The sequence below is a fragment of the Penicillium nucicola genome, assembly GCF_028828085.1.
Source record: "Penicillium nucicola strain IBT 29836 chromosome Unknown utg000008l, whole genome shotgun sequence".
Classification (NCBI taxonomy): Eukaryota; Fungi; Ascomycota; class Eurotiomycetes; order Eurotiales; family Aspergillaceae; genus Penicillium; species Penicillium nucicola.
Window position 1 is genome coordinate 1,906,402 of NW_026643132.1, and position 27,194 is coordinate 1,933,595.

At 49.9% G+C, this 27,194-nt stretch overlaps 9 protein-coding genes across 9 annotated transcripts; 4 read left to right on the plus strand and 5 right to left on the minus strand.

The window, feature by feature from the left end:
- Positions 1-199: 199 nt before the first annotated feature.
- N7511_008219 (WW domain-containing protein) lies at positions 200-1,737 on the minus strand (the record flags this gene model as incomplete). The annotated part of the gene is made up of 4 exons (XM_057130596.1): positions 200-1,117; positions 1,170-1,319; positions 1,381-1,621; positions 1,670-1,737. The coding sequence occupies 4 exons, from the start codon at positions 1,735-1,737 to the stop codon at positions 200-202; spliced, it is 1,377 nt and encodes a 458-aa protein (XP_056982379.1).
- A 440-nt stretch (positions 1,738-2,177) lies between these two features.
- N7511_008220 (uncharacterized protein) lies at positions 2,178-4,202 on the minus strand (the record flags this gene model as incomplete). Its single annotated transcript, XM_057130597.1, has 1 exon — positions 2,178-4,202. The coding sequence occupies one exon, from the start codon at positions 4,200-4,202 to the stop codon at positions 2,178-2,180; it is 2,025 nt and encodes a 674-aa protein (XP_056982380.1).
- A 1,036-nt stretch (positions 4,203-5,238) lies between these two features.
- On the plus strand, positions 5,239-7,584 carry abp2 (putative ARS binding protein Abp2; the record flags this gene model as incomplete). Its single annotated transcript, XM_057130598.1, has 2 exons — positions 5,239-5,892; positions 5,941-7,584. The coding sequence occupies 2 exons, from the start codon at positions 5,239-5,241 to the stop codon at positions 7,582-7,584; spliced, it is 2,298 nt and encodes a 765-aa protein (XP_056982381.1).
- Positions 7,585-8,348: 764 nt separating this feature from the next.
- Positions 8,349-10,139, minus strand: N7511_008222 (uncharacterized protein; the record flags this gene model as incomplete). Its single annotated transcript, XM_057130599.1, has 2 exons — positions 8,349-9,998; positions 10,053-10,139. 2 exons carry the CDS (start codon positions 10,137-10,139, stop codon positions 8,349-8,351), a joined length of 1,737 nt encoding a protein of 578 aa, XP_056982382.1.
- Positions 10,140-14,323: 4,184 nt separating this feature from the next.
- N7511_008223 (velvet factor family protein) lies at positions 14,324-15,508 on the plus strand (the record flags this gene model as incomplete). The annotated part of the gene is made up of 3 exons (XM_057130600.1): positions 14,324-14,661; positions 14,714-15,181; positions 15,232-15,508. 3 exons carry the CDS (start codon positions 14,324-14,326, stop codon positions 15,506-15,508), a joined length of 1,083 nt encoding a protein of 360 aa, XP_056982383.1.
- Positions 15,509-17,634: 2,126 nt separating this feature from the next.
- On the plus strand, positions 17,635-18,201 carry N7511_008224 (putative IgE binding protein; the record flags this gene model as incomplete). The annotated part of the gene is made up of 1 exon (XM_057130601.1): positions 17,635-18,201. One exon carries the CDS (start codon positions 17,635-17,637, stop codon positions 18,199-18,201), a length of 567 nt encoding a protein of 188 aa, XP_056982384.1.
- A 1,065-nt stretch (positions 18,202-19,266) lies between these two features.
- On the minus strand, positions 19,267-20,917 carry N7511_008225 (uncharacterized protein; the record flags this gene model as incomplete). The annotated part of the gene is made up of 3 exons (XM_057130602.1): positions 19,267-19,510; positions 19,559-20,634; positions 20,693-20,917. 3 exons carry the CDS (start codon positions 20,915-20,917, stop codon positions 19,267-19,269), a joined length of 1,545 nt encoding a protein of 514 aa, XP_056982385.1.
- A 98-nt stretch (positions 20,918-21,015) lies between these two features.
- Positions 21,016-23,922, plus strand: N7511_008226 (MutS family protein MSH4; the record flags this gene model as incomplete). Its single annotated transcript, XM_057130603.1, has 7 exons — positions 21,016-21,501; positions 21,552-21,911; positions 21,958-22,107; positions 22,155-22,274; positions 22,325-22,412; positions 22,460-23,503; positions 23,633-23,922. 7 exons carry the CDS (start codon positions 21,016-21,018, stop codon positions 23,920-23,922), a joined length of 2,538 nt encoding a protein of 845 aa, XP_056982386.1.
- A 431-nt stretch (positions 23,923-24,353) lies between these two features.
- On the minus strand, positions 24,354-26,819 carry N7511_008227 (E3 ubiquitin-protein ligase HEL2; the record flags this gene model as incomplete). Its single annotated transcript, XM_057130604.1, is given in 3 exon segments — positions 24,354-26,049; positions 26,069-26,307; positions 26,397-26,819. The coding sequence occupies 3 exon segments, from the start codon at positions 26,817-26,819 to the stop codon at positions 24,354-24,356; spliced, it is 2,358 nt and encodes a 785-aa protein (XP_056982387.1).
- Positions 26,820-27,194: the final 375 nt, after the last annotated feature.

The window sequence follows — 27,194 nt, forward strand, 5'->3', positions numbered from 1 at the left end:
GGAATTTCAATCGATAGTGACAACAATATCATAAGAAAACCCAAACGATATAGGTTGATCAACGATTGAGTTGTGAACGAAGTAAATACAACTCAAACCCGGAAATCTATACTGAAGAAAATGAAACCCACAGAAAGAGAGATCCACAGGATCCATTCATGCCAGCAATGAAAAGAGAAAACAGAACATGGAAATGTATCTAAGGCGGGCCAGAGTTGGGCGGTGTCGATGTCCAAGGCCCACTCACAAACTGGCTCTCAAATGGACCTTGTCGGGTGGTCACTGATGCATGACCTGACTGGGCATAGGGCATTTGGTGTGCCGTTTCAGCAAAGCTGGTAGCTCCACCAGTATATCCAAATTGTTGTTGTGAAATATAACCGTTTGAATCGACGTGGCGCAGCGGGTTCTGATATTGAGCCATGTTCCCTTGGTGTCCCTGCTGGCTTGGATGATTTATGTCGGGCCCTGGGTGGTTTCGTAGCATGTGTTGCTGCTGATATTGAGCTTGCGCATGCTGTAATGGCGAAAACCCCTGTAATGCAGGATCGCTAGAAGCGTGTTGCGTTTGAGATCGAGAGACGGGGTATTTGTGGCTTGACATAACTTGATCCGTCATTGACGGAGGTGAATGACCAGGAAAGCCGTTCATGTGTGCCTGTGACGGTTGCCCTTCCCCAGTGAGGGGTGAAACCGAGGAATGAGACGGAAACTCTCTCGGTTTTTGATCCGCAGCATTGTAAGAGGAATATGACCCAAAGAATGGTCGGGAAAGGGTTGACGAGTGGGCATTCATTGGAATGTGATCACCGGTACCATTTATGTGGTTAAGTTGTGGCTCCGGTTGCCATTGCGGCTGAGAGATTGCTCTGTTAGCCATTTGCCCTTGAGGTGTCTGGCTCGCTTTCCACGACGGATTTTGTGGGCCCGAAGAACCCCCTTGGAAGGGCTCCGGATGGTACCCTTGTCCGAAGCCTGGGTATCCCTGAATTGAAGAGGAATTTCCCCAGGCTGTCCCAGGTATACCTTGGTTCAAGTGTTGGGGATGTCCAGGCATTGAATAGAAAGCGGACTCGGCACCGTTCATTTGGGCTGCATGGCCGTACTGCAGGGGTATCTGCAGAAACATCAGTTCTCATGCAAGTTAGAGCAGTGGAACTTGAACATACTGAGCCATATCCACCATCGTTGCCGGTATTATGTTGCGAATATGCTCCGGGTATGTGCTGACCGGTGTGATTCGAATACGGACCTAGGACTCCTGCAGACCCATGCATAGGGTTTTCTGACCCCCCATACATCGGGGAATGACCAGAGCTCTATCCCACCATCAGTGCCATTCTTGCAATGTTTATGCAGACATAATGAGCGATTCCCTACGGAAACTCTCGCACTGTCCGCCGCAGAACGATTTAAGCCCGCCGTTGTATCTCCAGTCTCCACTGCCCGCAAGCTGTTGCCAATTTTATTCGAGATCGGCGCTTGTGAAGACCCTGGCCCGGGTATCGGTGTCGTTGATGGCGTGAGGAGGACGGGTTCGGTTGGAATATCCCATTGCGACTTGCCCGTTGTTCGCTGGACGAAATACCATTTTCGCTGGACGCCCTCCCACTGGGCGAGCCTATTGGATTGTCAGGTCGCAAGAAAGACCGCTCTTGGGTCGACTTACCATCCTTCTGGCAGTCGAGGCGGTGGAGAGGACGGGCCTGCTGTGTCCGCGGGGGCCTCGGGCGCCATGGCCGAACCCAGTCAGAATGGGGTCAAGGTCGTGATAAATAATCTCAAGACATCCAAAAAAAGGCCAATAGAAAGGATGAACCGAATATACCAACAGAGGGTGAACAGGAGTGAGGTTGAGAGAGAACTTGTGGATAGGACAGTCCTGTGGGGCTTGGCTAGGTTGATCGTCGTGCACAGACCGGGTCACGTCTCGAGTATAAGAAGGTTTGATCCTCAATTTCATCTTCAGCAGGACAATCCTCCAACATATTCCTACAAAACAAATTACATACATGATATCAAAAGTAGCGGATAAATCAATATGACCCCATTGCTCCTGTTTATCCCGTCCCATTCCTTTTCCAGCCAAGAAGCAGTACCAGCGCCTATAAAGTGATCCGAGACAAAATTGTTATACTCCATGGAAGACATACAAGATAGAAAAAATGTATCGATGATCACCATGCATGTCCAGCGACAGGTTCAAAGTCATCACCTGCCCAATCCTCGTCACCACTTAGCTCATCATCCAGGAAATCGTTCTCATTGTATTGCATTTCAGTGGGACGCTGGTTGTCAATACGAATGTTGACAATGTCGCACATTCCCTGCGACTGCGGCAGTGGTTCATCATCATCGAGTTCCACTTCCCAGGATTTCTGCGCCAGACGAACACTCTGGCGTTTGGACGATAGTCCACTTTCGGCTGTACTCGGACGTGAATCAGACGCTTCCTCGGCCTCTGTTGGTGCATTCGTCTCGGCGATAGTGGGCAGAAGTGTTCGCTTTCGGAGAGAGCGGAGGTTAGGGTCTGGTGGTGGGCTTCGACGGAGGAAGGTTTTCTCAAGCTGGCCAATCCATCTCTCACGGAAGGTTGCGCGGTCACGCCATCCAATTTTCAAAATCGCGCTTATAGCCAATCGTCGCAAGTCGCGGAGCTTGGGTGCCGCGTTCACTAATGATGTGAAAAATACCTCGGCGGCCGCATCGTTCCATTTGCGCAGTTGGGTCAGTTCAATTTCCTGAAGTGTTTCTGGCCATGTGGGCACTTCGGATTGGGCAAGTAGCTCATTGAATTGAGGCTCAACATCATGGTAGCTAGACACGTCATGTATTGAGATGTCCATCTTGAAAAATACAAGACTTGGGCATAACTGTGCTAGATCTTGGATGAAAGACATGCTGAGATATCTGTTGTGACTGAGGCTCAGCTCTCGAAGATTTGCGCCATGTGAAGAAAGGAATGTTGCAACATCTTGAGATGTTATTCGTTCACAATTGTTCAAAGTGAGCGAGCGAATGGTAGGAGGTAGCTTTGTCAGTATTTCTCCATTGGCCAAAGAGCTTTCAATGATTTCCAGTTTTTCGATCTCTGGAAGTAAGTTGACAGCTCGGATCAGGGCTGTTGCTTTGGGAGAAGGTTGTTCTTCCCCGTCAGTATCATCGAAGTGAAGAAGTTTGAGCTCTCTCAAGCCCCTGAAGGCGGGTTTCATATGATGCGCACTCATGAACTGGAGAAGTTCGCCTGTTTCCATAAAGCGAGAGTTCCATTCAAAGCTACGAAGAAGAATCTCACGGTGGAGTACTGCAAAGATGGATTCAGGATAGGTCCATTTGGACGGCCCTATATTCCAAGTAGGCATTCCAACGGTGAAATCGTCCCGGTGGTAAAGACGCAGACCATGCAGCTGAGGTGTCCTCTCAAGCAAGCTGGAAAGGTCGAAGTAGCCAAGAGTAGGTCCACTTTTGTATTGAAGAACCGGTTCTACCTCAACATGCAGCTCCTTGATCTTGCTGGAGTAATTCATGGACAATGATTCTTGGGGTTGAGAAACCAAGTGGAGCAGCGTATGGGCCTTGTAAGCAGGCAAAAGTGGAGGAGAGTAATAAAGCGCAGCGAGCGCAGGCTCATGAAAGCTGCGACAAAGAAGGGCCATGCTGACTAGCCACTTAACTGAGTCGTTGCGAGAGGAACGCCCTTCGTCGAGTAATGGATGCGATGCGCGCAGGAAGATATCGAGAAGGATGTGGTAGGGGAGTGTTTGCCAAGGAGGTACAATGCCTGACCCAAAAAAGATCGCATCACTTATATCTATCTTGGGGCGCTTGCTCAAAGGCTTCCCCACTTGACCGCGATTCCGTTTCCCAGTTTTCTTGACCGGCTTGGGTTTGGGAGCTGCGCGTTGAGGCCGAGGGGGCCGAGGGTTGGATGCAGGCCCGCGAACTGTTGGTTCGACAGCGGGTGTAATCAACACTGCATCCATCTCTTGATTATCAGGCTCATCGGGCTCATCGGGCTCATCGAAGCCATCCGTTGACTCTTCGCGATAGGATTTTGGCATTCGAGTTGTACGCGAACGTAAAGACAATGACTCTCGGCGTGATGCCGCATGTCCTTCGTCATGCGATGAGCTTTCCTCATGATAGGACTGTACCTGAGTGCGATTCGATCGAACCGGGCGAGTGGATCTCGAGGACGCCATGGCGCATGCAGTGGGGTCTCTTTGAGTGTGTGGAGAGCTTGTCAGAATACACTCAATAGTTTCGGTTTTGCCACTAGACAGCTCGCGAAGACAAAGTCAGAAAGGGCTCAGTCAAGCGAATATACAACATCTAATGGTATACTCGGCTCAACGCGCATATATGTGGAGGAATCAAGGACTCACTGTATGACTCTCACAGGGCCGCGCTAGTATGATATAGTTGCCAGCGAGGATGAAGGCCACATTAATAGCGCAACAACGCGGGTCAGGAGGCCTGTGGAGAAGAATCTGGCGACAACAATGGCATGTATGCTGTCGATATCAATCGACAGCAATGATGAACCGGATCGAGCCGGTTTGTTCACAGGAGTCGATGATAATGCTTATCGATAAGCCTTACGCTAACCGCTTTGGGAGATCAGCCTAAACCTCCGAGTCTCTTTGTCGCGGCACAACTTTCCATTCAATGACTTGCATTCTTGGACATCTCGGTTGCTCGACTGTTCTCGATCTTTTGCCCAGCTGGCTTTCGTTGCGCATCTCACCAGCATACCGGGACCCTATCACGCTGATAACGAGAGGGAAATTAGATGAATCGGCTTCCCAAACGCCAAATTTTGGATTGCATGGGTTTGAAAGCTATACCCACGCCATAGAAGTGAACTATAGCCATTAGTTCACAATGGGCTCGCTCTCTTTCGGGAAATTCTCGCCGTTGATCCGATGCGGTCCACGTGACCCTCTGAGGCAGCAACCCCGCCCTCAGGCCATAACGCTAGTCCTGACTAGGGAACACTAGATGGCCCCAAAATAGAACTCAGCTTGAGCTTTAAGGATGGGCGCTTCCAGCCACCTCGAGGGGAAACCTCCTGGATCCTGCAGAGTTGCCTTACTCCTTTGTCTCAGCTATATACATCCACTTTCTAGACTGATCATGACGACGTGCTGTGCAAGATTCTCATGATATTGCGTCTTACACGTCCAGCCCAGCCCTGCAATTGAAGGAGCTCCGTGATCTTGGGTCCCACAGCTTCACATGGAAACCCCATTTCCGGTGGGGATGGACTCGGGGGATCGCTCAAGTCGTGAGCTTGGAGGTCCGCATATGGTTGTCCAGCAATATGCGCGATATCCCCCGACCTTGGAATCAACCCTCCAGAGTGGCTCCTCTTTAGGGAGTGCTCGCAGTCAACTAGATGTCAACAATTCCCCTCCATTGCAGCGAAGAGAAACACCGAGAAGTTTACAATCGTCGCCGAGGGGCATGCGATCTGCAATTCCCCAATCATCAACTACTCGCTCAGGGCCATCTATGTCTCCACCAGTATTTGGGCCCCAACGGCATCAACCGACCAAGGATCCTGCTGATCATGCTGATACCCGTGTTCTTCCATCGCAAAATGTCACTGATGAAACCATCGATGATGCATATGTCATGTTTATCCTGTATTGCAATCCCAATGTTCCATCAACCGTCGACACATCAGAGCTAAGGAAAACCTTTCGTACCCCACCGCGAAGTGACGGTAAAAGTTTCAGCGTCTTTGCACTTTTTGAACTTATTCGCAAGAAGGAGAACGGTGAACTGAAAACATGGATTGAGCTCGCAATTCAATTGGGTGTTGAGCCCCCCTCCATGGAAAAAAAGCAGAGTACACAGAAAGTTCAACAGTACTCTGTTCGGCTCAAGGTAAGCGTTCTTTCAAATTCCAATGTACATATTCGCTAATGTTCTCAGCGTTGGATGCGTGCTATGCATGTTGACGGTTTTTTCAACTATTGTTTGAATCTACATCATCCATATTACACCAATCTCCCGCCTTCTGGTCCTTTTGTTAGTGATTCTCGCGATGGCGTACCACTAGAGGAGGATCTCGCACTCAGAGCACTTGTACCACAGTGGAAGCCAAAACGAGGAAGAAAAAGGGCCGAAGATAGGGAACTAGAGGAGGACAAAGCAGCAAAGCGACCTTCGCTTGATACAACAGTGGGCGCTCTCCAACATGGTAGCTTTCCGGCCCATTCTGTTACATTCCCGCAAAGCGCAATTCCATTCAGTGCATTTCCCGATGACATGGAATCCAATGACCCATGGATCACGGCTGCCTCCTCTTTCCAAGGCGGAGTGTCAGCTCAAGGAACAGATCAGTCTAACCAAGATATCCGCTGGAGACTGCCAGATCGAGAAGCATCACCAGCAAACTATCCTCAATCAGCCATCATTCCGAGAAGCCACCTACCATCCGATGTTCTCATGTCTGCTGAGCCTCGATCTGCTATGACTCCATTGACGGGCGAGAAGGCGCGCACAAGGAGACGACACGGACCGGCAGTTTCATCCGCTTGGCCGAGTAGCAGTGGTATATCTGCCGGAAAAGGTAGAGGCAGGCCCCCCAACAAAGGCCCAACTTCGGGCTCCTTCTCTACCTTTCAGGTCAATCCCAGTCGTGAAGCATCGCACATCCCGAATTCTGGTACTCACACTTCTCCCCCTGCACTTGATTCAAACTCTTCCCAGCCTTTTGAAACTCCTCCTTATAATCAAACACCGACTCCTATTACACAAGGAAGGCCCAGCAAACTTCAATTACAAGTTCCCTTACATTCAGGGGCACCAGTACGACTTGCGACTCCTCCGAGATTGGTAGTCAATGGTGTCAATGGCGCAGTTATTTCAGGAGCTGAAGCAGCTAATGGTCGCCAACAGCATCACACCATGGAAAATACGAATACGGGTACTATAAGTCGAATGTCTTCGTCGGGCGACCCTAACAATACAAATACCGCCTCTAGTCCTGCCATGGACGATATAGTTCGCGCGCTCTCAGCCGAACTCATACATGCCAGACTGATCGGAAGGGGACTTCCACTTACCCACGATGAGACTGAAACCCTGGCCTCGGCGATGGTGATCAATCTGTCTACGATGTACTCACATAGTCAAATTGACATACATCCCTCGATCATGGCCTTCCACCTTGGCGTCGGACACCACTTTGGTTTCCCTGGTAGTAGTCCAGGCTCCATGGTGGTGAGGATAGAACATACCACGCCAAACCCAGATGGAAGTCGCGACCCAGCTGAAATCAACTATTCCATCTCCCACGACCACAAGACCTCAGGCCATTTCTCGATGCAGATCACACTTGGAAACCTTACCGACTTGGAAAGTACAAGCCTGACTTCAGGTCATCACTCGATCGACAATAGCAACATCGTGACGAACTCTAATCTAGACGAAGATGATGATCTCGGTTATCCTGTGTCCGAGGCGACCTGGAAGCAGCGCTACTTGAAGCTTCGGGCTCAAATGCAGAAAAAGGACAAGGCTTTGTCCAACTACAAGCGAAAGATTGTCGAGTCCGTCATGGCAGACATCTGAAGCTACGCAATAGACACCCAGATGGGCTTCTCTTATTTTGTTTTTGTCGTTTATGATATCCATATCCTGCATTGTCGCTTTTTCTTTCATCCTGCTCTCGAATCAAGGCAGAACCTGGGGCATCTGCAATCCTGATGGGTCAGGTATCCATTCACTTTCTTCACTAGAACGATACCGGGCCACACTCCACATATCAGCCGCTTAACAGGCTACTTGCTACAATGTGATAGTTAAATCACTTCGGCGATAGGCCTTTGAGATATGGTGCGAGTTCAATTCCACGCTCGCTTGCATTCATGGACGGGATTTGCTGTTTTCTGTTGGTTTTTTTTCAAAATCTCGAGTTCCTGGTGTTCAGATCGTCATACGTTCTTCTATTTGGTCTATCCCTATGTCACACCTCGTCAGTTTGGCTCGGGTTAGAAAGTTTAGAAGTTGGAAGCTGTCTTTCATGTCTAGGATACCCCGTTGATATTCGCGCGTGCTGTGTTTTTATATTGCTGGCTCATGGTCAGAATTATCCTAAAACCCAACCTTATTGAGTGGGTATAAATGATCAAATAGTGAATTAAGAAGATCACGTCACATTCTGCTACCTGATACAAGGATGGAGTACACTTGAGAACGGCTCAGATTCTCTCAAAAAGGAAATGCAAGGAAACAAGAAGTAAAAAGCAAGACTCTGGCTTGTATGCCATTGTCAGAGATGAAACCGTGTACACCATAGGAACACAACGTCTAATACCCCTTGAGTCTTCTATACCCTAGGCCTCATGAGCCCGGGTTGTCTCAATTTTGACCTCCGACATCTGCTGCTGTGTTGGTGTTGGCTCTGCTGATTGGCATGGTTGGAGCCTAGACCCATCACTTGCAGGATAAACAGATATATCAACAGAACTATCAATGGGTGGTTGGGCGGTATGTTGGAAGCTATAGCAAGATGTGTCGTTGAGCTGGTGACCAGCCATATTTTGAACGATGTGTTGCGCATTTGATTGGATGGGCCTCTGATCAGCTAGCTGAATGACGTTCGGGGTGTTTTGTTGAGAAGAGTGCAGGACTTGGGGCTGGATGGGCGGCGTAGGCTGTTTGACAATAGTTTGATCCGGTGTCTGAGTGAGTTGCTGGACTGGGGACTGAACGGGTTGAACAGAATGAACGGCTTCCTGAACAGCTTGTGCCGGAGGTGCTTGGTTGAGTGTCTCAACAGGCTGCTCATCGGGCGTTGGGCTGGGCTTTCGAACGAGATTCTGTACGGCTTTATCGCCCCCTTTGTTGACAACGACTTCAACGGGGTCTTTGATAGGGGTTTGAGCCAGATTCTCAGCTGCAGGTGGAATCGGTTGTGAATTGATATCCACGCTCTGTTGCACGATGTGGAAGTTGTCATCAGCCACGGGCTGAGGTTGGCCCTGAGCGGATGGATCGACGTGGGGGCTAGTCGGGCTGTTGTCAGGTTCCTGACGTGAATATTGAATCTGGTACTCAAAGGCGTTTTGGACCTGGTGGTGGTAAGTGGTAGGGTCGACGTGAGGACCGGCCATTCCTTGAAGGACGTGAGCAGAATGTTGATCGTGGTGGTCAGCAAAAGATTCATCAACGTCTTCCATGGGATGATCAACCTGTTGTATAGGCATGTTGTTGAACTGGTCGCTCAGACCAATATCTCCCGTTTTATTGGACTGCTCCTCTTCGACTTTCGCGTTCTCTCCCCTGTCATGAAAGGATGGCTGCTGTTCCCAGCTGGGGAGTGGGACAAAGTTCGCCATGGGCGATTGCGTTCCAAATTGAAGTGGCAGGTTGTTGACCTGCTCGCCAAAATTCAAGGTTCCTGCTTCTGTCTGACTATCATCTTCAACTTTCACGGTCTGAAGATCCTGATAAGAGGACTCCTGTGGCGCCCAATTTGTGGTTGGACTGAAGCTGGCCCCGGACATTAGTCCATAGGGGTGGCTGGTTAGAATCTCAGGAGACTGGTATGGGTTCATAAATGATGTCCCTTGGTTGGCGAGTGGCAGACCAGACGGGATTGTAGACGCATGTTGGAACCCCCTTGAGGCAAAATTCTGTGGCAGGTAAGAATACGACTGTGTACCGCTTCCAGGCATTGACTGAGGATAATTGGTGAAGTCTTGCATGCCTGGGTTTCCCTGGGTTGTCAATTCGCTTTTGAAGAATGGGTTGCTGTGTAAGAATGGCTCCATGGACTCCATTTTGGGTGTCATGAATGGGTTCGCTGGGAGACCCGTGTGCATGCCAACAGGAGGGTCTACTGTTTTGCCTTTCTTGGGCTTCTTCTTCTGCCTAGGCACTCCTGAAACTCCTTCCATTTGCTGTCGGAAACGGGAATATCGCATGCGAGCAGCATGGCCATTGGATATCTCGAGGTCAGAGGCAACATGATTCCAATTGACCTGTCACTTGAAGATTAGAACTTTTCTCGGATACGAAAGTTACATGAAGCTCACCGACTTCAGGTCCAACTGCTTGATGATAGTGTAGAGGAATTTAGCGGTTGGGTGGTCGGTTTCCAGAACCTTGTGACGCTGTCCCATCTTTGTGGCCAAAGTCAGTGATTGAAGAATGTTAGGAAAGTGGACTGATGATGGATGAACACTACATCCAATATATAACGAACTAGAGAGGTATTAAAGTTTTGAGTATGCAGAATGTTTGTTGAATACATTAATGGTCTCACCTACTCCATCAAAGTAGCCACAGCATATATAATGAATGAGCCTCATGTCTTCAATAATACATATAACTTATGACATGGTTTGTGTTCTTGGCTACGGCAGCCTGCTTTAGTCTTTGTGTAGCTGTAGTGGGATATCACAGCTAAGCATTTCATTGATTAATATGTAAAAAGAACAAAGATGACACTAGAGTCTCCTTTCTTTTGTAGTACATTGTTTGGAGCTCTATAAGATTGAGCAATTCGAGATGAATCTTCCCAAGTTTGTATCCTGATTAGTAATTTTTTTTGATATCATGTGACACCGTGAAGGAAGAAAAAGAAAACACCATGGAAAACACGCAATCGCGGAATTACTTGTACTCTTTAGACCTCATTTTTCCAGAGGATTAACTGTTGGTCAGTCTTGATGCGCGGAACAAGGAGTGCTCTGAGTTGTTCAGTAAGGAGAGGCTCCACCAATGCGGCCCCACATATTAACCTATTTATGCCAAGAAATGCCACAACGTTTCCACATACACTTTGAATACGTTGTGAGAATGAATGCTTACGAGGAGAATACAATAGACTTTTGGAAGTCTGCCTTACTTGGTATTGGAGGGTTGCTGGTTTGACCCCGTTCTGTCCAACACATGTATTCAAATACCTTCAGTCTGCAAGATATCAGATTGTAATTGACCAAGTATCAGAATGCCCTATCTAGTGCACATGGATTGAGCCATGAGAGAAGAAGAAGTCTTGAATACTGAGGGAGGAAAAAGCGGAATGGCAGCCTGAGGGGGAAGGGGATGGAGTGGATGGGAATAGAGTCGATGGGAAGGAAAGACGGGGATGGGAAACAAAGGTGGAAGCAGGAGTGAAGGCGTAGGGGAGTGAAAGACCTGAATGGAAAAGAAACATGAGAATGGGAGGATAAATCTGCCTGAAGCCTCAAGGGTAGGAAAAACACCCTATATCATGGCAATAAAGAAAGAAATATTATCTCTCGCCCCGTGTGGCTCAACGGTATAAGTCATGACCACTCTAGAAGACGTTTCCAAGATGAGTAACAATCATGCAGCTGGAGTGAGGACTGGCTGCGGTTCGAACCTGGAAGGAGGCTAATAATTTACCTCGGTAATGAAGTCTATGTCTAGCATCCCGGGGTCCGGTGCGAAAACATCTTCCAAACTGCAGTCGGCTTAGCTTCTCCAGCAGGTAATTGGAAGGCGTTCGTCCCCCAATAACACCAAGAGAGAGAGGACCCCCCATTTTTTTTGCTTTCCTTTTTGGTGTTTGGGTGAGGTTATTCACATCTCTTTGATCTGATGTTGTGGGCTTTGTCTGGACAAGTGCCTCTATTTCTGCCTAAGGGTTCAGGTTGTTCCGTGTGATTGCCTGTTTGTAGTCTTAGTATCATTCATTTCTATCTTGTATGTTCTTTCTATTGGATGTGTTTCCATCCATTTCATTTGGGCCCATGCTTCAAGATTTGTCCCACGAGGTGCTGAGCTGATGCATCAGCCAACTCTCTATTCATTGTCCAACATGAATGTCCAATTCCATGTTTTCTCTTTTCTCCCAAATCTCCTAAGCCTGATAATTCTGGTCATTTCTCATCTCAATCTACGAAGCATCGGGCAAGGAAATGATTATCTCCCAAGAGCGTATCCCATACTACAATATCAACTCCACACCTTAAGCCCCAAGCCCCTTGATCTAGCAAGCACTGCTCTATCACACCACCAAAGGTCTGTCACTAGACTAGATGCTAGGGTATCAAATAATTGCCAGTGTCACATTTTTTCAGTCTCGGGGTTGCTGATCTAGTCCATGAAAATATGCTACATAAACCATCCGGTATCCAACGAAGCATGAGGCTAATAGTTGTTTCAAAGCAATTATATATCTTATCTAGGAATAGTCAACAATGATGTGAAGGAGTAATAACAATCTTCAATGTGATCTTCATCTTGCATGGATATTTGACAGGTGAGGCTGACACGGGTAGATGGCGATCACCCGTGTGGGACCGCAACGGGCAAGCGTGGATGAGCCAAGAGGATAGGTCCTTGTTGTCTCGGTTCTCAACAGGCCTCCTGTTGCTTCAATGTCAGGAGATTTGAGAGAGTCAAAAAGCGAAGGCAACTACCTGGGAAGCAAGCAACACGAAATTGGCTTTACGTCACTGACCAGTCACGTGATATACGACAGTGATCGATTAACCATGTTAAGATGAGGTTTGAATATGGAAAGGGCATATGGGCTGTCATTGGTCGTTTAAACTCACAGAGTTATCATATCCACTGTGGAGTGATATTGTCGGAGATTGGCGATAGTTGAGCGGTGTCAGCTCGGGAGTTGACAGATCACATTAGTATCTTTCCCCTCTCTCCCTCTCTCTCTCCGTCTCTCTCTTACTTCCCTTGTCTCACGTCTCATCTCTCCTCTTATTCTATGCGCTAATCACTCCAGTGCGGGGGCACATATCTCCAAGCCAATCGGCTCTCGATCAGCCGCAATAACCCACCATCCTGGGCCGATCATTGGGCAGCGCTATCCCCCGGTCTTGTCGTGACATCTAGCGGTCTGGCGTCTTTCCTCAGTGCGATCATGCAGCCAGCTGGAAAAGGGTGGCTTGCCAAGGTGTGAACCGTGCCAGACCGGATGACAATATACACCCAAGGGGTTGGCATCCGAGTAGATGGCCCGCGTCTGGTACCTCTGCAATGGCTCAGGCAAGGCTTGGCTATATCCTTCCCTTTGGCGGTGTTCATTGCAGTACTATACCTGCGCCACATACGTACCCGGGCAGGTACTGACATGAGCTTTGGCCATGGCCTCTCTTTCTGTTTGGCTTGGTGGTTCAGCTAATGCATGACTCCCCACCGAAGACCTGCCATTTGAGCTGAATCGATGTGGATGAACCCTTGCATATACCCTTCGTACAGTATGTGATAGCGATGGTCCAATCAGCTCCCTTGACGCGCTAGCCCAGCACTCCCGTTCAATTTATCCGGCAGTTACCATGCTTTCGGGACTTGCCATCGCACATGGATGTCCAGGGGACACTGCAAGGGGCTGGCCAGATTTCCAGGAGAACAGGATGCACCCCTGGCTCATAGCCCCAACGACCAGAGTGAGGCAGGCTCCTGTTAGTTCACTCCAAGCGGTCGGGTTCGGGTTGTGATAGCAAGTGGCCACCTTGTATCAGATCTTTTCTCCGCATGATAGCTGTTGTTTCATTGTGCTGACCCCTGTCGATGTTGTTTTCACCTCACGGTTCGTGTCAGGTCCCCAGTCCGAGAACCAAATCTGGCGAGTTTAGGGTCAAACATGGGCCGACAGCTTCTGGTTCGGGCCCTGACGATGATCCTAGGTTGTAAGATGAAGGGAACAGATCTACAGTAACAGTGGATAGATCATAGTATCAAAGTATGATCAGTGAAAATGATAATTGAGTAGATCAAGATCCTGTAGATTATTCCTCACGCCCAGATACTCTTCACCACTTGGAACAATTCAATATTTCTTCATAGTCAAGGCCGCTAAATGACCGGAAATGGACATCCGCCACGCCCGGTTGCGGGTTGAGAGTTACATCCCGAGCGTCTGGGAAGGTTTTCCTGCGGCAGATCTTTGCAGTCGAGAATTAAATAGTCAACGTCACTTCTTCTTTTCTTCTTTTCTCCCATACTTCGTCCTTTTGGCGCACTAACTTCCGGGCTTGAATCGATCCGTGGAATTTCAGCCAATCTCCCGCACTTTTGACGGCGTCATCGTGCGGTTCACCCAAAGACTTTCACTTTCCCAGCACTTTCAACCTCTCTGTCGCACTTTCCAACTCTTGCGGAATTCCATCACTTCCATTCTCCCTGTCACGCGGGCGCGTTCTCCTCGAGTCCGCATCTCCCCCTCGACACCGACGCCACCGACATTTTTTTCTGCCGGAGTCGATGCTCCAGTGACGTCTGAAACCCGCGGGGTCGCATGTCACTACACCCCCGCTACAAAGAAGATCTGATCTACAAAGACGTCAACCTGGGTTGATTTCTATCTGGTACCATGTACGCCGTCGAGGATAGACATCATCCCGTTCCGCCGCCTCTGTCAATGGATCGCATCTCTGCTCCGACCGGAACTCCCTACCCGTCCAACCCGCTACGGTCCGATCAACTAGGATCCGTGTCACAGAGGCATGAGGGTCGGATCTACTCATTACAAGTGGTGCAGCAGCCGATTCGAGCTCGCATGTGTGGTTTTGGCGACAAGGTGGGTGCCATTTCCGCATTCCTCGCCCCGGCGTGGACTAACGATTTGCAGGACCGGCGACCGATCACCCCTCCCCCATGCATTCGTCTGATTGTGCGGGATGAGTTCACGGACAAAGAAATCGATATCAAGTGCGTGTTTCGGATGGACTTTGGATCATAGCGTGCTAATTGCCCTTTTCAGTGAAATCGATACCTCCTTCTACGTCCTCACCGTCGACCTATGGAATGTCGACGGTACCAACGAAGTCAACCTCGTGAAGCACTCCGCCACCTCTCCCTCAATCTCTACCGCCATGTCATCCTCCTACCCTCCCCCGCCGCAGAGCATGTCGCCGACCTACCCCGCCACCTACAACCAGGCCCCCTACAACTACCCCCAGATGGGCAACTACTACGGTGGCCAGCAGGTGGCATACCAAAATCAATACGGTCAGCCAGTGACCTACCCACAATACTACGCCGGCAGCCAGATGCCCGCCTCCATGTCTCCCGCCGCGCAACCCGTGTCGGGAGGGCCCGGTGGAATGTTCACTCGCAATCTGATCGGTAGTCTGAGCGCCAGTGCTTTCCGGTTGACAGACCCGGATAACAAGATCGGGGTGTGGTTTATTCTGCAAGACTTGAGTGTGCGGACCGAAGGAACTTTCCGGTAAGGACCCTCGGACGAATTGAGACCAGAGAAATTGCTAACACATTCAGTCTGAAAATGAGCTTCGTCAACGTTGGCACACCATCAACGGAATCCACAAACGGCGCGCCTGTGATCAACCATGGAACGGCACCAGTGTTGGCTTCCGTTTTCTCCGAACCGTTCCAAGTCTTCTCCGCCAAGAAATTCCCCGGCGTCATCGAAAGCACCCAACTCAGCAAATGCTTTGCGCTGCAAGGAATCAAGATCCCCATTCGCAAGGACGGAGTGAAAGGACCCCGTGGCCGAGGCGGCGATGGAGACGACGATGACGAAGGCGACTATTAAAGGGCGGTACCTGATCCGTAATTGAGTCCATCTCTCGCGCCGAGTGGGTGACTTTGGATCAATGTATCAGCTCCATTTCCTATTCTCTTTCCTTTCCTCTTATATCCTTTATCGGGCCAATGAATCAAGACGTGTGGTAAAAACGGGGGGGCGTGTTGGCTTAACGGTAACGGTGTTTGGGCCTCTTTCTCCTACCGGTGCTGGGGGTTTTCTGCCTTGGATTGTTTCTTCTATGTTTGTCTTTTGCCTATGGTTTTATGTCTTCCCCTTATGTTCTCTGTCTTTTCTTCCCCTTTTCTTCTCTTCCTCTTCCCTTCTTCCCTTCTATTATTTCTCTTTTGCTTTCTTGGCCCCTGGCCATGTCTATTCATACCTCGGCGGCAAATGGTCCGCACGTACATATTCTTTTCTTCTTTATTCTTCTATTCGCTGTCGAAGCAGATCAAATTGAATGGCTTGTCATTCTTTGGTTATGTTTTCGGTTTCTTGTTTTTCGGGCTGGTGGTTTGCCCGGTCTAGAAAAAAGTTGTTACTCTAATATATGGGATTTTCTTTCTCTCTCTTCTCTGCCTGTGGGTAGAGCTCAGCCTAACCAAGCCATTATCCCTGGTTGTCTGGGTATCCAGTCTATATAAGTCCCTTCAATCGTACTCGAACAAACCACAGTCTACGAACAACCCAACCCCAACTCTGTCCTACGCTCATCGTATCAAATGCATCAAACCAAGGCAATCCCATGTCACCACTCCCACCCCCTTCACACCACATTCCCCTGCCGACATCATACCTGTACATGTCACACCGTGCCTGACATCCACACCCCGAATTGTCCCCCCACATCCTCTTTATAGGCAACAGTAACCAGAACGGTAAAACGGTCGCGTAGGACAACGTGGGACGGACGTACAACAGATGAGGTCATTCAGGCAATTGGAGGGACGTGGGTGGTTTGATGGGTGAGCCTGCACTCCTATACTGTATACAGTAGATCATTCCAAACAGAATCGAATGTTCGACTTCCTTCTCTTGGCAAACACTGTTCCTCGTGGATGGCCAGGGGCTGTCTTGGCGTGGGATCGGGAAACCGGCACGTACCGTACGTCCTGGATCCTGCATTTAGTATTCCTGTGTTGTATGATGCATGACAGTGGGAAACCTGCATTGATTCTTCGCGGGTCGGGAGTTGCATCTGGAGCTACAGTACAGTAGAACGGTGATGTCGCTGTCGAGATGGGGACTTTGCGAGAGACTGCAGTGGTATAGCACTCCTGATATTGAGTCTCTTGGCAGAAAACACGTCATAGGTGGGTTGACGGTCAATGGACTGTGTTTGCCGACTATTCTTAGTTGCATCTGCGGAGATGGAGTGCATTCCGTGGATATGCGCCACTATTCACAGGGAGGGTTGAACATGCACAGCGTTACAGTCGAGAGGAAGATAGGCCAATCTGCCCAGATTCTAGTTTAGATGTCTCTCTTTTGAGTCTTAACTGTTTGCCCCTTCGCCGTGCAAAGAGTACACGAAAGCACCGTGGAAGCAGCAAATCGAAGTATGAACACCCTTGTGGGGCAAAGTGAGACAGGGATACGATGATCTTCACCTCCGAACCTCTTTGCACCTCGTTTACAATAGGATCCTCCGCATCTTGGCAAGCCACCGAAGAAGAGCATGGGCTGTTGAATAGAGGTGAGCCTATCACGTCCTGCAACGCCCGTCATTCTGTCTCACAATTTAGCCTTAAGCGAACCTAGCCCGAACGACACCGTAGCATAGAACTCGAGATAATATTAGATCTTGAAGACATGCAGGACATGCAACTCCATGTCTCAAATTGCACTCTATTCACATATTTCGCCCCCAATCGGAATGTGACCACTCGGTCTCTCCGGAGAAAGCCGCCAGTCTATGAACTGTGGGAACGAGTGGAAGCCTTCCCAGGGTCAGAACTACACTTGCATGTGTCTGCGTTGATCTCTCTATAAAAGGACTTCCAGTCCACCTCAGATCCCCTCGATCAATTACAAGCACAACTCCTCCCAGCATCACCCTCCATCTATCAATTCTCTCTTCCTCTCATCCACCCATCCACCACTATCACTATCACCACCACGATCAATCCACCAAAATGAAGTTCACCCTCCCAGCCCTCGCCCTGCCCCTACTCGCCAGCGCAGCCCCAGCACCCGCAGCAAACCCTCCATTCACGGTAATGGCTGCCCGCTCCGCCAGCCCAATCCACTTCCTGCAACTCAACGCCGCAGGCCAAAAGTTCTACCTGGGCGGCTCAACAGCCAGCTACTGTCCCAGCCAGGTCAACGCCTGCCCAGCCGGGAACCAAACCGTCTTCGCGCCCGGCGGCACCAGCATGGACACCATGGTCCCCGGCGGCCAGCAGGTCTACATCGACCCTACTGGCGCATTGAGCTTCACTCAGGCCCACTCTGCCAATATCCCCGCTGGCTCGTCTTACGGCCCCTTTGCTTATGAGGCGGGTGAGCCGTGGTCGCATTATTCCTACCAGGGTTGGGGCGCGAGTGGCTTTATGGCGTGTCCCACGGAGGATAGCCGTTGGCAGGTGTTCGGCGCGCTGGCTAATGCCACTGTTCCTAAGGGAGATGTTGGCGAGTGTCTTGGTTTCTCGGCTATGGCTATTACTTATGAGGGGGATATTCCTGCTTGGCAGTATATCTAGACCTTTGTCTGGGTGTTATCAGTTGTGTGTTTCTTAGCTTGAGGCGGATACCTTTTTTGTGCTGCTTGATTAGTTTGATTGTTTTTTTTTTTTTGTTTTTTCTTTTGCTTTTTCTCGTTGATATCTAGTGAAGTGGTGAATTGAATCTTTGGCCTATGTCCGAATTGTTTTATATGTGGTGATTTGGGTAAAATATTGAATTATAGCCTGCATTGCACCAGTCCTGATTCGATTCCGGTTCAGAAACGAGAGCTTCTCTATGCACGGAAGAAGTGCTAAATCTGACGTTTGCTTAGGGAACCGCGCTCTCCATGGGGGAATTGATAATATACGTCTATAACGATAATCTTAGACGGGAGCTTTGATCCCATGACTGAAGCTCTAGGGAAAGGCTAACCATAGCTGTCTGAAAGCTACGAGCGTGATACTTCTAAGTGATACTGGATTTAGGTTTGTGTTTGATGGCGTCGGTGGCTGTAGGGGCGAAGGGTAACACTTGTCTTACAAGCTTGGCCTGGGCAACGTTAAATGCCGAGGTATCAAAGGAGTCGACTCGAACCTATACTAGCATGTAAACTATGATACACCGCAGTGCAACGTCTACATAGAGCACTCCATGGATCAAATGTTCATTAAGCTCCTAAATACATAAAAAAAGTCCTTTTGTACTGCCCCAGGCAGTGATAGAACAGGGTTCATCAAAACGCAAAACATACTTTAAGCATCATCTAACTTCTATGCTTATCCACCTCGCAGAATCTAGATTGAGCCAAAGGCAAGCTTGTCAGACTGCAACGGTCTGATCTGCCCAGGGTTCACGGATGTCTTGCATTAAGGCAAGTATCCGTCGCTGGACCGGGGCCATGGGAGCTTCAAGGGATGTGAAGCAAACTTCACTGGAAGCGTCGGCCCTCGGGTTTAGGTTCCCCGGGTCCGAGATATATCGGACTGCTGGCATCGGTGTCTTAATGCAGTTGTGATTCACTCCAACTTCAGTGGGACAATCCTATCCATATCAGATCGAGTGTGGAAAGCGTTTGGCAGGTTGATGTCAAGTCGCTTAGTCTAGTTTCTCCAGATCTTGATGGCCTTGTCTTTACCTCCACTGCCGATCTTCTGTCCGTCGGGACTCCAATCGACAGCGAAAACTTCGTCTTTGTGACCAGGCAGATCCATTGACAGCTTGCCAGTGCGCACATTCCAGATCTTCAGAGTGGTATCCTTGGACGATGACACCAGCATGCGCGAGTCTGCTGAGAAGCAACATTGGTAAACGGCTCCCACGTGGCCGCGGAAAGTGTTGATAAACCTATATAAATTAGCTTATGTCAATTGTCATTGGGAAAGAGATACTCACTTTCCATCACGGCCGTTCCATAGCTTGACGTGGTTGTCGAATCCAGCCGAGGCAATGTAGGCCATGTCTGGGGAGAAGGTAACGTGGTTTACCTCCTTCTGGTGACCCAGCATCCGAGTAACGGGCTTGTTAGAAGACGATGGCTCCCACAGGTACATGGTAAAGTCATCACTTGCCGACACCAAACGCTCCACAATCTTGTTGTTCACTGTTGCCGCCTCCTCGAATCTCTTCTTAGCAGCAGCGATCTTCTCAGCCTCGGACGCAGGGACCTTGCCAGTGTGGTCGTGGTAAGCAGTGCGGAGAGCAAAGTCAGTGGACAGGGCAAGATGATTGATACGGTGAGCATGCGCGGATAGAGTCTGCAGGAGTGTGCCATCCTTCGGGTTCCAGATCTTGATGGTCTTATCGTGAGACGCAGTGTAGATCTTTCCAGTACCACCCCACTTCACGCAAGTGACGGACGACTTGTGGCCAGTAAGCACATGGTCAATGACTCTTGACACAACATCCCAGACCCGGACAGTCGAGTCCTTAGAGGCAGATGCAAGACGCGGGCGTCCAGATTCCTGTACATGGTAAGGCTCCCACGCCAAATTGGTGATCCACTTCGCATGGCCCTTGAGCGGTCCACCGAGCGCCTGGCCCTTCTTCGCATCCCAGAAACGAACAGTGTTGTCCATGCTTCCGGTCGCGATCATCGCACCATTCGGCGAGTATGCAACGGCAAGCACCCAACTGGTGTGGCCCTTGAGGGTATGCAGCGGCACTCCCATATCGCAGTCCCAAATACGGGCGGTTGAGTCTCCACTACCGGAGACCATGTTGGAGGATGAGACTGGGGAAAAGGATGTGGCTAGGATGGCTTCGCCGTGCCCCGCGATGGAGGCGGCGCATCGCGAGACTGCTCTCACTCGGAAGACGGCTTGAGGTGTGAAATATAGAGAGACTGTGTCTTCAGTTGTCTTAATTCCGGGCTGAAGGAGTGAGTGATAGATGTCGGAGAGAATGTCAATTGTCTCGCCCTCTTTTTCGGATTGGTGGGTGAACCGGTATGGTACTCGGCCTTCGTCGTCCTGTAATCATTGTCAGAAAAACATCAATTGCGATCGTGGGGCCAACTTTTATTCTCACATTTCCTTGTAATGTGTTCAACAGAGTCTCCAGGTTCTTGACGTTCGCATCGGCGACTGGGACGGAGACCGCAGGCCCGGTGGCATTTCCAGTTGCTTGGTCGTAGAACTGTACACGAACACTACCCAAGTCGGACGGAATACCCTGAATCTCTTGCTGCTCACGAGCCTTCTCTGCCTGAGCAACCTTTTGGCGCTTGCTGGGGGGAGGATAGAGAGTGGCCATTTTGTCGTTTGGGTTTTGCTGAGGAGAGAAATTTTGAGGGAAAATATCTTTATCTTATCGCGTATCACTTCTCCACTACAACTACTCACAGCTTCACCATGTCGGTCTATTCGGACTCACAGGTGTCGCTGAGTACTCTTGCTCCAACTTCTAGAGCTGGCAGCAGACGTTTAACAGGGAGACCAACTACCACAGCCACCAGTGTCGCTTCGCAAGATCTCATCTGCGCCGTCAGTGAATCGCGGGGCGTCTCATCGACTGTCGGTCTCGCATTTGTCAATCTTGCCACAGCTGAAGCAGTTCTCTGTCAAATATGTGATAGTCAAACCTATGTGAATACAATTATCAAGATCGGTGTTTTCGAGCCCAGTGAAATCCTGTTCATGAACACGGCCAAAGAGTCCAAGCTTCGATATATCATCCAAGAGAATTTACCCGATCCAATATTTACTTTTCTTGACCGTCGATGCTGGTCCGAGAAAACGGGCCATGAATATGTGGACCGATTGGCTTTTCCAGAAGAAGTTGATTCGCTCAAGGTGACCCTGGGAGGGAATTATTTCGCAGCGTGTTGCTTTGCTGCCGTAGGATCGCTTCTTTTTTTCCCCGGGGGAGTTACTGACATAGGACTTAGGTTCTCAAATATGTCGAGATTGAACTCCAGCGATCTTTCACATCGCATTCGCTACGCATCCGATTCGAGCCATCACAAGGGTCCATGACTATTGACTTGGCGACTATCGTGTCTCTCGAACTCATCCAGAACTTGCAGAATGCGAAGTCGCGAGAAAGTTTGTACGGACTATTGAATGAGACGCTGACACCTATGGGAGCGAGACTACTCCGAGCTAGTATCTTGCAGCCTTCAACTGAACGAGTGAAATTGACTGCCAGATACAATGCTGTGGAAGATTTATCGACCAAAGAGGATATGTTTGTGTCTGTGAGACAAGCTCTTAAAGGATTTATCGATGCAGACAAGGTATTGACTGCTGTAAGTTCTGAGCTCTGTATTCAAGCTTGGGGTTAAAAGAATCCAGATCATCCTCGTTCCCACCAAGCGGACAATGCAATACATCGAACAGTCTGTCAACTATGTCATCATGCTCAAGACCTTTGTGTCTGCGATCAAGAACATCTTCCAGGCGCTTGCGACAGCACAAAGTGATTTGCTGCTGACTATACGAGAAGTACTACAAGCTCTCGAGTATATTGGGCCCATGCTAATCCTTTTTAGCTTTGTGCTCCGGAAGGTCACCATGCCATTGAGGAGCTCATGGACACCACATTGAATGATCATGTTACATACCAATCAAAGCCACTTGATTTGCGAAATCAGCGCATCTATTGTGTTAAGGTTAAACTCATATAGATACGGTTTGATACCGCCCAGCTGACACACTCTAGGCCGGTGTCAATAGTCTGCTCGACGTTGCTAGGCAGACCTACAAGGAGGCAAACGCCGATGCCACTGAGCTTGTCAAGAACTTGTCAGGTAATTTGAGAGTCTGTTTGCTCATACATTTCTCTAACAAGATCCAGACCAATGTGATATTGTTCTCGATTTGAAATATGATACTGCCCGCCAGTACTACATCTCCATGCCTGCGGCAGAACCAGGTCCTTTACCCGATGTCTTCATCAACGTCTATCGCAAGCGAAACCGTGTTGAGTGCCAAACGCTGGACTTGGTCAAAATCAATCAAAAGATCACTGATGCTCACAGTGAAGTGATTAATATGAGTGATCGTACAATCCAGGATCTCCTTCGTGACGTGTGCGATCAAGTATCTGGACTTTTTCGAGTCAGCGAGGCAATAGCAATGCTAGATATGCTAGCATCATTTGCCCAACTAGCAACAAGTCACGAATACATCAGACCAGAGCTAACAGACACTCTCGCTATCAAGTCAGGACGCCATCCAATTAGAGAACAGATTCATTCGAGCAAATTCATCCCGAACGACGCATATGCAACCCCACAAACTCGTTTCCAGATCGTTACAGGATGCAACATGAGCGGCAAATCCACTTACATTCGTTCCCTAGCTCTAACGACAATCATGGCCCAGATCGGTTGCTTCGTACCCGCCCAATACGCTTCTTTCCCAATATCCCACCAGCTTTTCGCTCGCGTCGCAAATTCCGACGACCTTGATGCAAACGTCTCCACATTTGCAGCGGAGATGCGTGAAATGGCTTTCATCCTACGAAATATACAACCACGAAGCATGGTAATCATCGATGAACTAGGCAGAGGAACCAGCACAACAGACGGACTCGCCATCGCAGTCGCCCTAGCTGAAGCTCTCATCTCTAGCAACGCCCTCGTCTGGTACGTCACCCATTTCCACGACCTAGCACAGATTCTCGCCGACAGAGCCGGTGTCATAAACCTCCATCTCGCAGCAGATATCGCCTCAGATACCTCCAAAATGACCATGCAGTACCGCATCGCTGAGGGTCCCTTTCCTGATCGACGATATGGTTTAGTTCTCGCAAAGCTCACTGACCTCCCACCTGCTGTTCTGACAAAAGCACAGTCCGTTTCCGAGGAAGTAGATCAGCTTGCTCTGCGCCGAAACAGTTCATCTCGCGCAGTGGCCATTGCTCAAAAACGGAAATTGCTTCTTTCACTGCGGGAATAATTGTTTCTCGCCCGTGATGGGACTATGGATGATGCTGCTCTTCACTCTGTCTTAATCAAACTTCAAGATGACTTTGTCCTGCGCATGGCTGCTATTAACGAAGAAATGGCGATGTACCCCGAACCTGATACCGTATTAGATCCCGATGCTCACCCTGGGCATGCCTCTGATGTTTCAGCCCATTCTCTTGAAGCTCAAGTGTTCAGTCTCGGAGAGAACCATGAGACAGAAGGTACTCATGTATCCGAACCCATCATCATTGACTCTGGGTCTGAGCTTCTGTCTGACTCTTACCCTGCCGATGACGATGGCGATGACAATGATAGTGTTGTGCTTGTTTCAGCACACTTCAGCTAGGGTCTATGGTGGGTTGACATGACTCCCGAGGTCCTGTGCCTTCTCAACTTTCTAGCTTATATAATTGTATTTTATGACCTCGGGGGGATCGAACTGGAGAAGGAAAAGGCTCAGGTCGGTCGTTTCAGTTCTCAGATATGATATTACTCTTAGAGCGCGAATCTCACTGCAGTGTATTAGTTTTTCTCCCCTGTCCGTATCTATCCCACGTTCAGTTGTAACCAAATGTGTGTATCAAGATCGTTGAAAATAAAAAGTACTTCCATAAAATATTGTATCTGCAATCGCTAGGTACAGCAACAAGGGGAACTCTAACATATTTTTTAACATGAGATTAGTACGCTGAAAGATTGCACTCTCAAGGATATCAGCATCAACAAGACATATCGGAGCAAAGTATGATATGCCTCTTCAAAGTCAATCGAGGTAAATTATCCGAAGTGGAACAAGGTCTGCTTTCCCTTGTTCTTCTTGCCCTTCTTGCCAGAGCTTGACTCCTGATCAAGATTTGGCTCAGCAGGGGTGGAAGTTCCAGAGCTGTTTCCGGAACCCCATGCACTGGGAGCGGGACCACGGTTGTCGTTCCAGCGGACCGTACCGCGGGTCTTGCCGGCCATCAGGACGTTTGGCTTGGCTGCTGGTGGGAGGGATGGGAAGGCATCACCGCGGGGGGCAGGAGCAGAAACAGGAGCACGGCTGGAAGAGGGGGTCGTGGAGGAAGGACGGCTGACCGGGCTTGGCATGGAAGGACGAGAGAATGAAGGCGCGGGTGCGGCTGCAGCCCAAGGGGTAGCGGATGATGCTTTTGAGCGGCGAGAAGAGGAGCCAGCTGCGGCAGAAAGAGGAGGGAATGGGTTTGAGGGAGCGGTTGGAAGAGCACCGCTTCGGCCGACTGCAGAACGGGAAGATTGGGCGGTGGATGACTTCAGGCGAAGTACTCGTTTTCCGCCAGTGCTGACGGTGGCTGGGGACATGCCAGGAAGAAGACCCCCAGGACCAGGAAGGGCCGGGTAGTCCTCGTTGATGGCACGCCAGTCGTTCCAGGCTCGAAGGAGACCGGAACGCTTCGATTCGTCCTCGTAGATGTCGGCTAGTTCCTTGACAAGTTTCCCCAGCTCTGTGCTGGATGTGTCGAACAATGAAAAGAAGGCATCGATGAGCTCTGTTGCTGAGATGGAAGAAGTACGGTAGTTTGATACTCTCTGGCGGAACTCGCCCATCTTGGTGGCATCGTTACGAAGGAGGTTGGAGGCACGCTCAATTACGGCCCCGTGGCGCAGGCGACGAGTTTCATCTAATGAACTGACCGGAGCTGGCGTGGCAGAGATGTTGAGATTTTCGAATTGAGCAGTAGGGAGAGGAGTAGAGCGGGAGGCGGGAGGAGCTTGCACGGGGGTCGCAGCGGCGGACCGCTCGGGTGCGCGCACAGGCTGAGTATCCTCCCGGGTGAGCTGACCACCAAAGGTGCGGGTCGAGACGGATTGTGAGCTTTGGATAGCCATCTGGCGCTGGTATGCGATTTCAGCTCGGGTCATTGGCTGAGCGCTGGATGCCGGCAATGGCTCAGCATTGGGGTCACGGCCTCGGCCGGCACCCCGACGTTGACGGCCCTGTTGGTATGGAGTGCGCATGTTATCGAACTCGGCCAAATCAACCATTCTGGCGTCTCTGCGAACGTCCTTGGAAAGTCCGTTGGGATGTGCCTCAAGTTGGTGACCCTTCAGATCCATCTGAGACTCGAATACGACGAACTTCTTTTCAAGGCATTCCTGGTCCAGACAGATGAAATGATCTTTTTGGAAATGGTTCTCAAGCGCGTTGTAGTCGACGTAGTATTGTTGCTGGCGGTGGGAAGAGCGTCGGTCACAAATGTGGCAACGTTCGTGCTTGTCACGACAATGGGTGTAAAGCTCGTCGTCACCATAGAAGCGCTGACGACAGAAACCACACTCGGGGTGTCCCTTGAAACCACTTTGATCTATGGCACCTGGCTTATCGTCTCCGGACTTCTCGTGTCTACGCAACTCGGCTGGTGTGAACAATTCATGCTCGTGAGTAAACACCTTCTTGTTCCGTGTACAGAGGTCACTGTTCCACATCGTCAGCTGCCGGTCCCACATCGCATCGCTTTGCGAGGTTAACTTACCACATCGCCTTCCCATGCTTGTTCTTTACGTGACGGTGGAGATCCGGCCAGCCCAGACAAGCCACGTCACAGTCCTCGTCCGGGCAGTTATACCGCAACAAGAGCACCGTATCCTCGAATATCTCGTCGTTCTCATATTGGATACCAAGATTTTCATCTGTTCGAGCAAAGTCTTTCTTCTGGAAGTCCTCAAATCGCCGTACCGGATCATCTGTGAAGACTATGAAATTCGATTCGGTCTGTTATGTGCATCAGTAAATGCACAATACGTTCAAGGGCTCGCTCCAATATGGATCGCCCGGAAAGCTCGCTTTTGGTGTGACCGTACCCGACAATGAGCGCAAGCTTTGTTCTTGTATAGTGCCCGCAGCCGAAGCGCACAGATGTGACAGGTCCGATGGTTGCAAGGAGAGACGGAGGTATGCTCAACGGGAGAGGCGCAAATGAAGCAAACTTCTCCATCATCTGCATCATCGGTTGCTGCGACGACTGGTTTCTTCGCCTTTATCGTAGCTTTCGATGTGGACTGCGTGTCATCATTCTGGGCCTGGTCGGCACTGGGATTCTGTCTGCCACGTCCACCTTCGGCGCCGCCGCGACCGCTACCACGAGTGCGAGGCTTGGATGTTCTTCCAGTGCCATCACCATTCCGTTGTGAATCTCGGCCGGAGGTTGCTGCCCCTCCGCGGCCACGGCGACGACCGCCGCGGCTTTGACTGGACTCTGGAGGAGGAGGCTGGCTGTCGGCCATTGTGGAGAGGGAAACCGGGGTAAAAGTCACAAGAGAAGCCGCGAATTGGCGACAATTGCACGGTAGCCGGAGAGCTTGACGTTGCGTATCGTGGTGGTGGGGGAAGAGTCGGAAAAAAGTGATGTCGCTGACTGATCCCGCATGCCGCATGGATTGGATGAGGCATTGTGTGCCTCACACCTCCTGCTCAACATAAACAAGGTCGCATCGCTATGGCTTAGTGAAACCCGAGTGAAATCAGTCTACGCAAGCATTTACATGCTTAAGACAGTGTCCCTCTTTTCCCAGGCATATACTGGTACTGGCCAACAATAGCATTTTGCCAGCAGTTTGGAAATTTAAAGCGCCGGGGGCCATGCCCAATTAGGGTTTTGT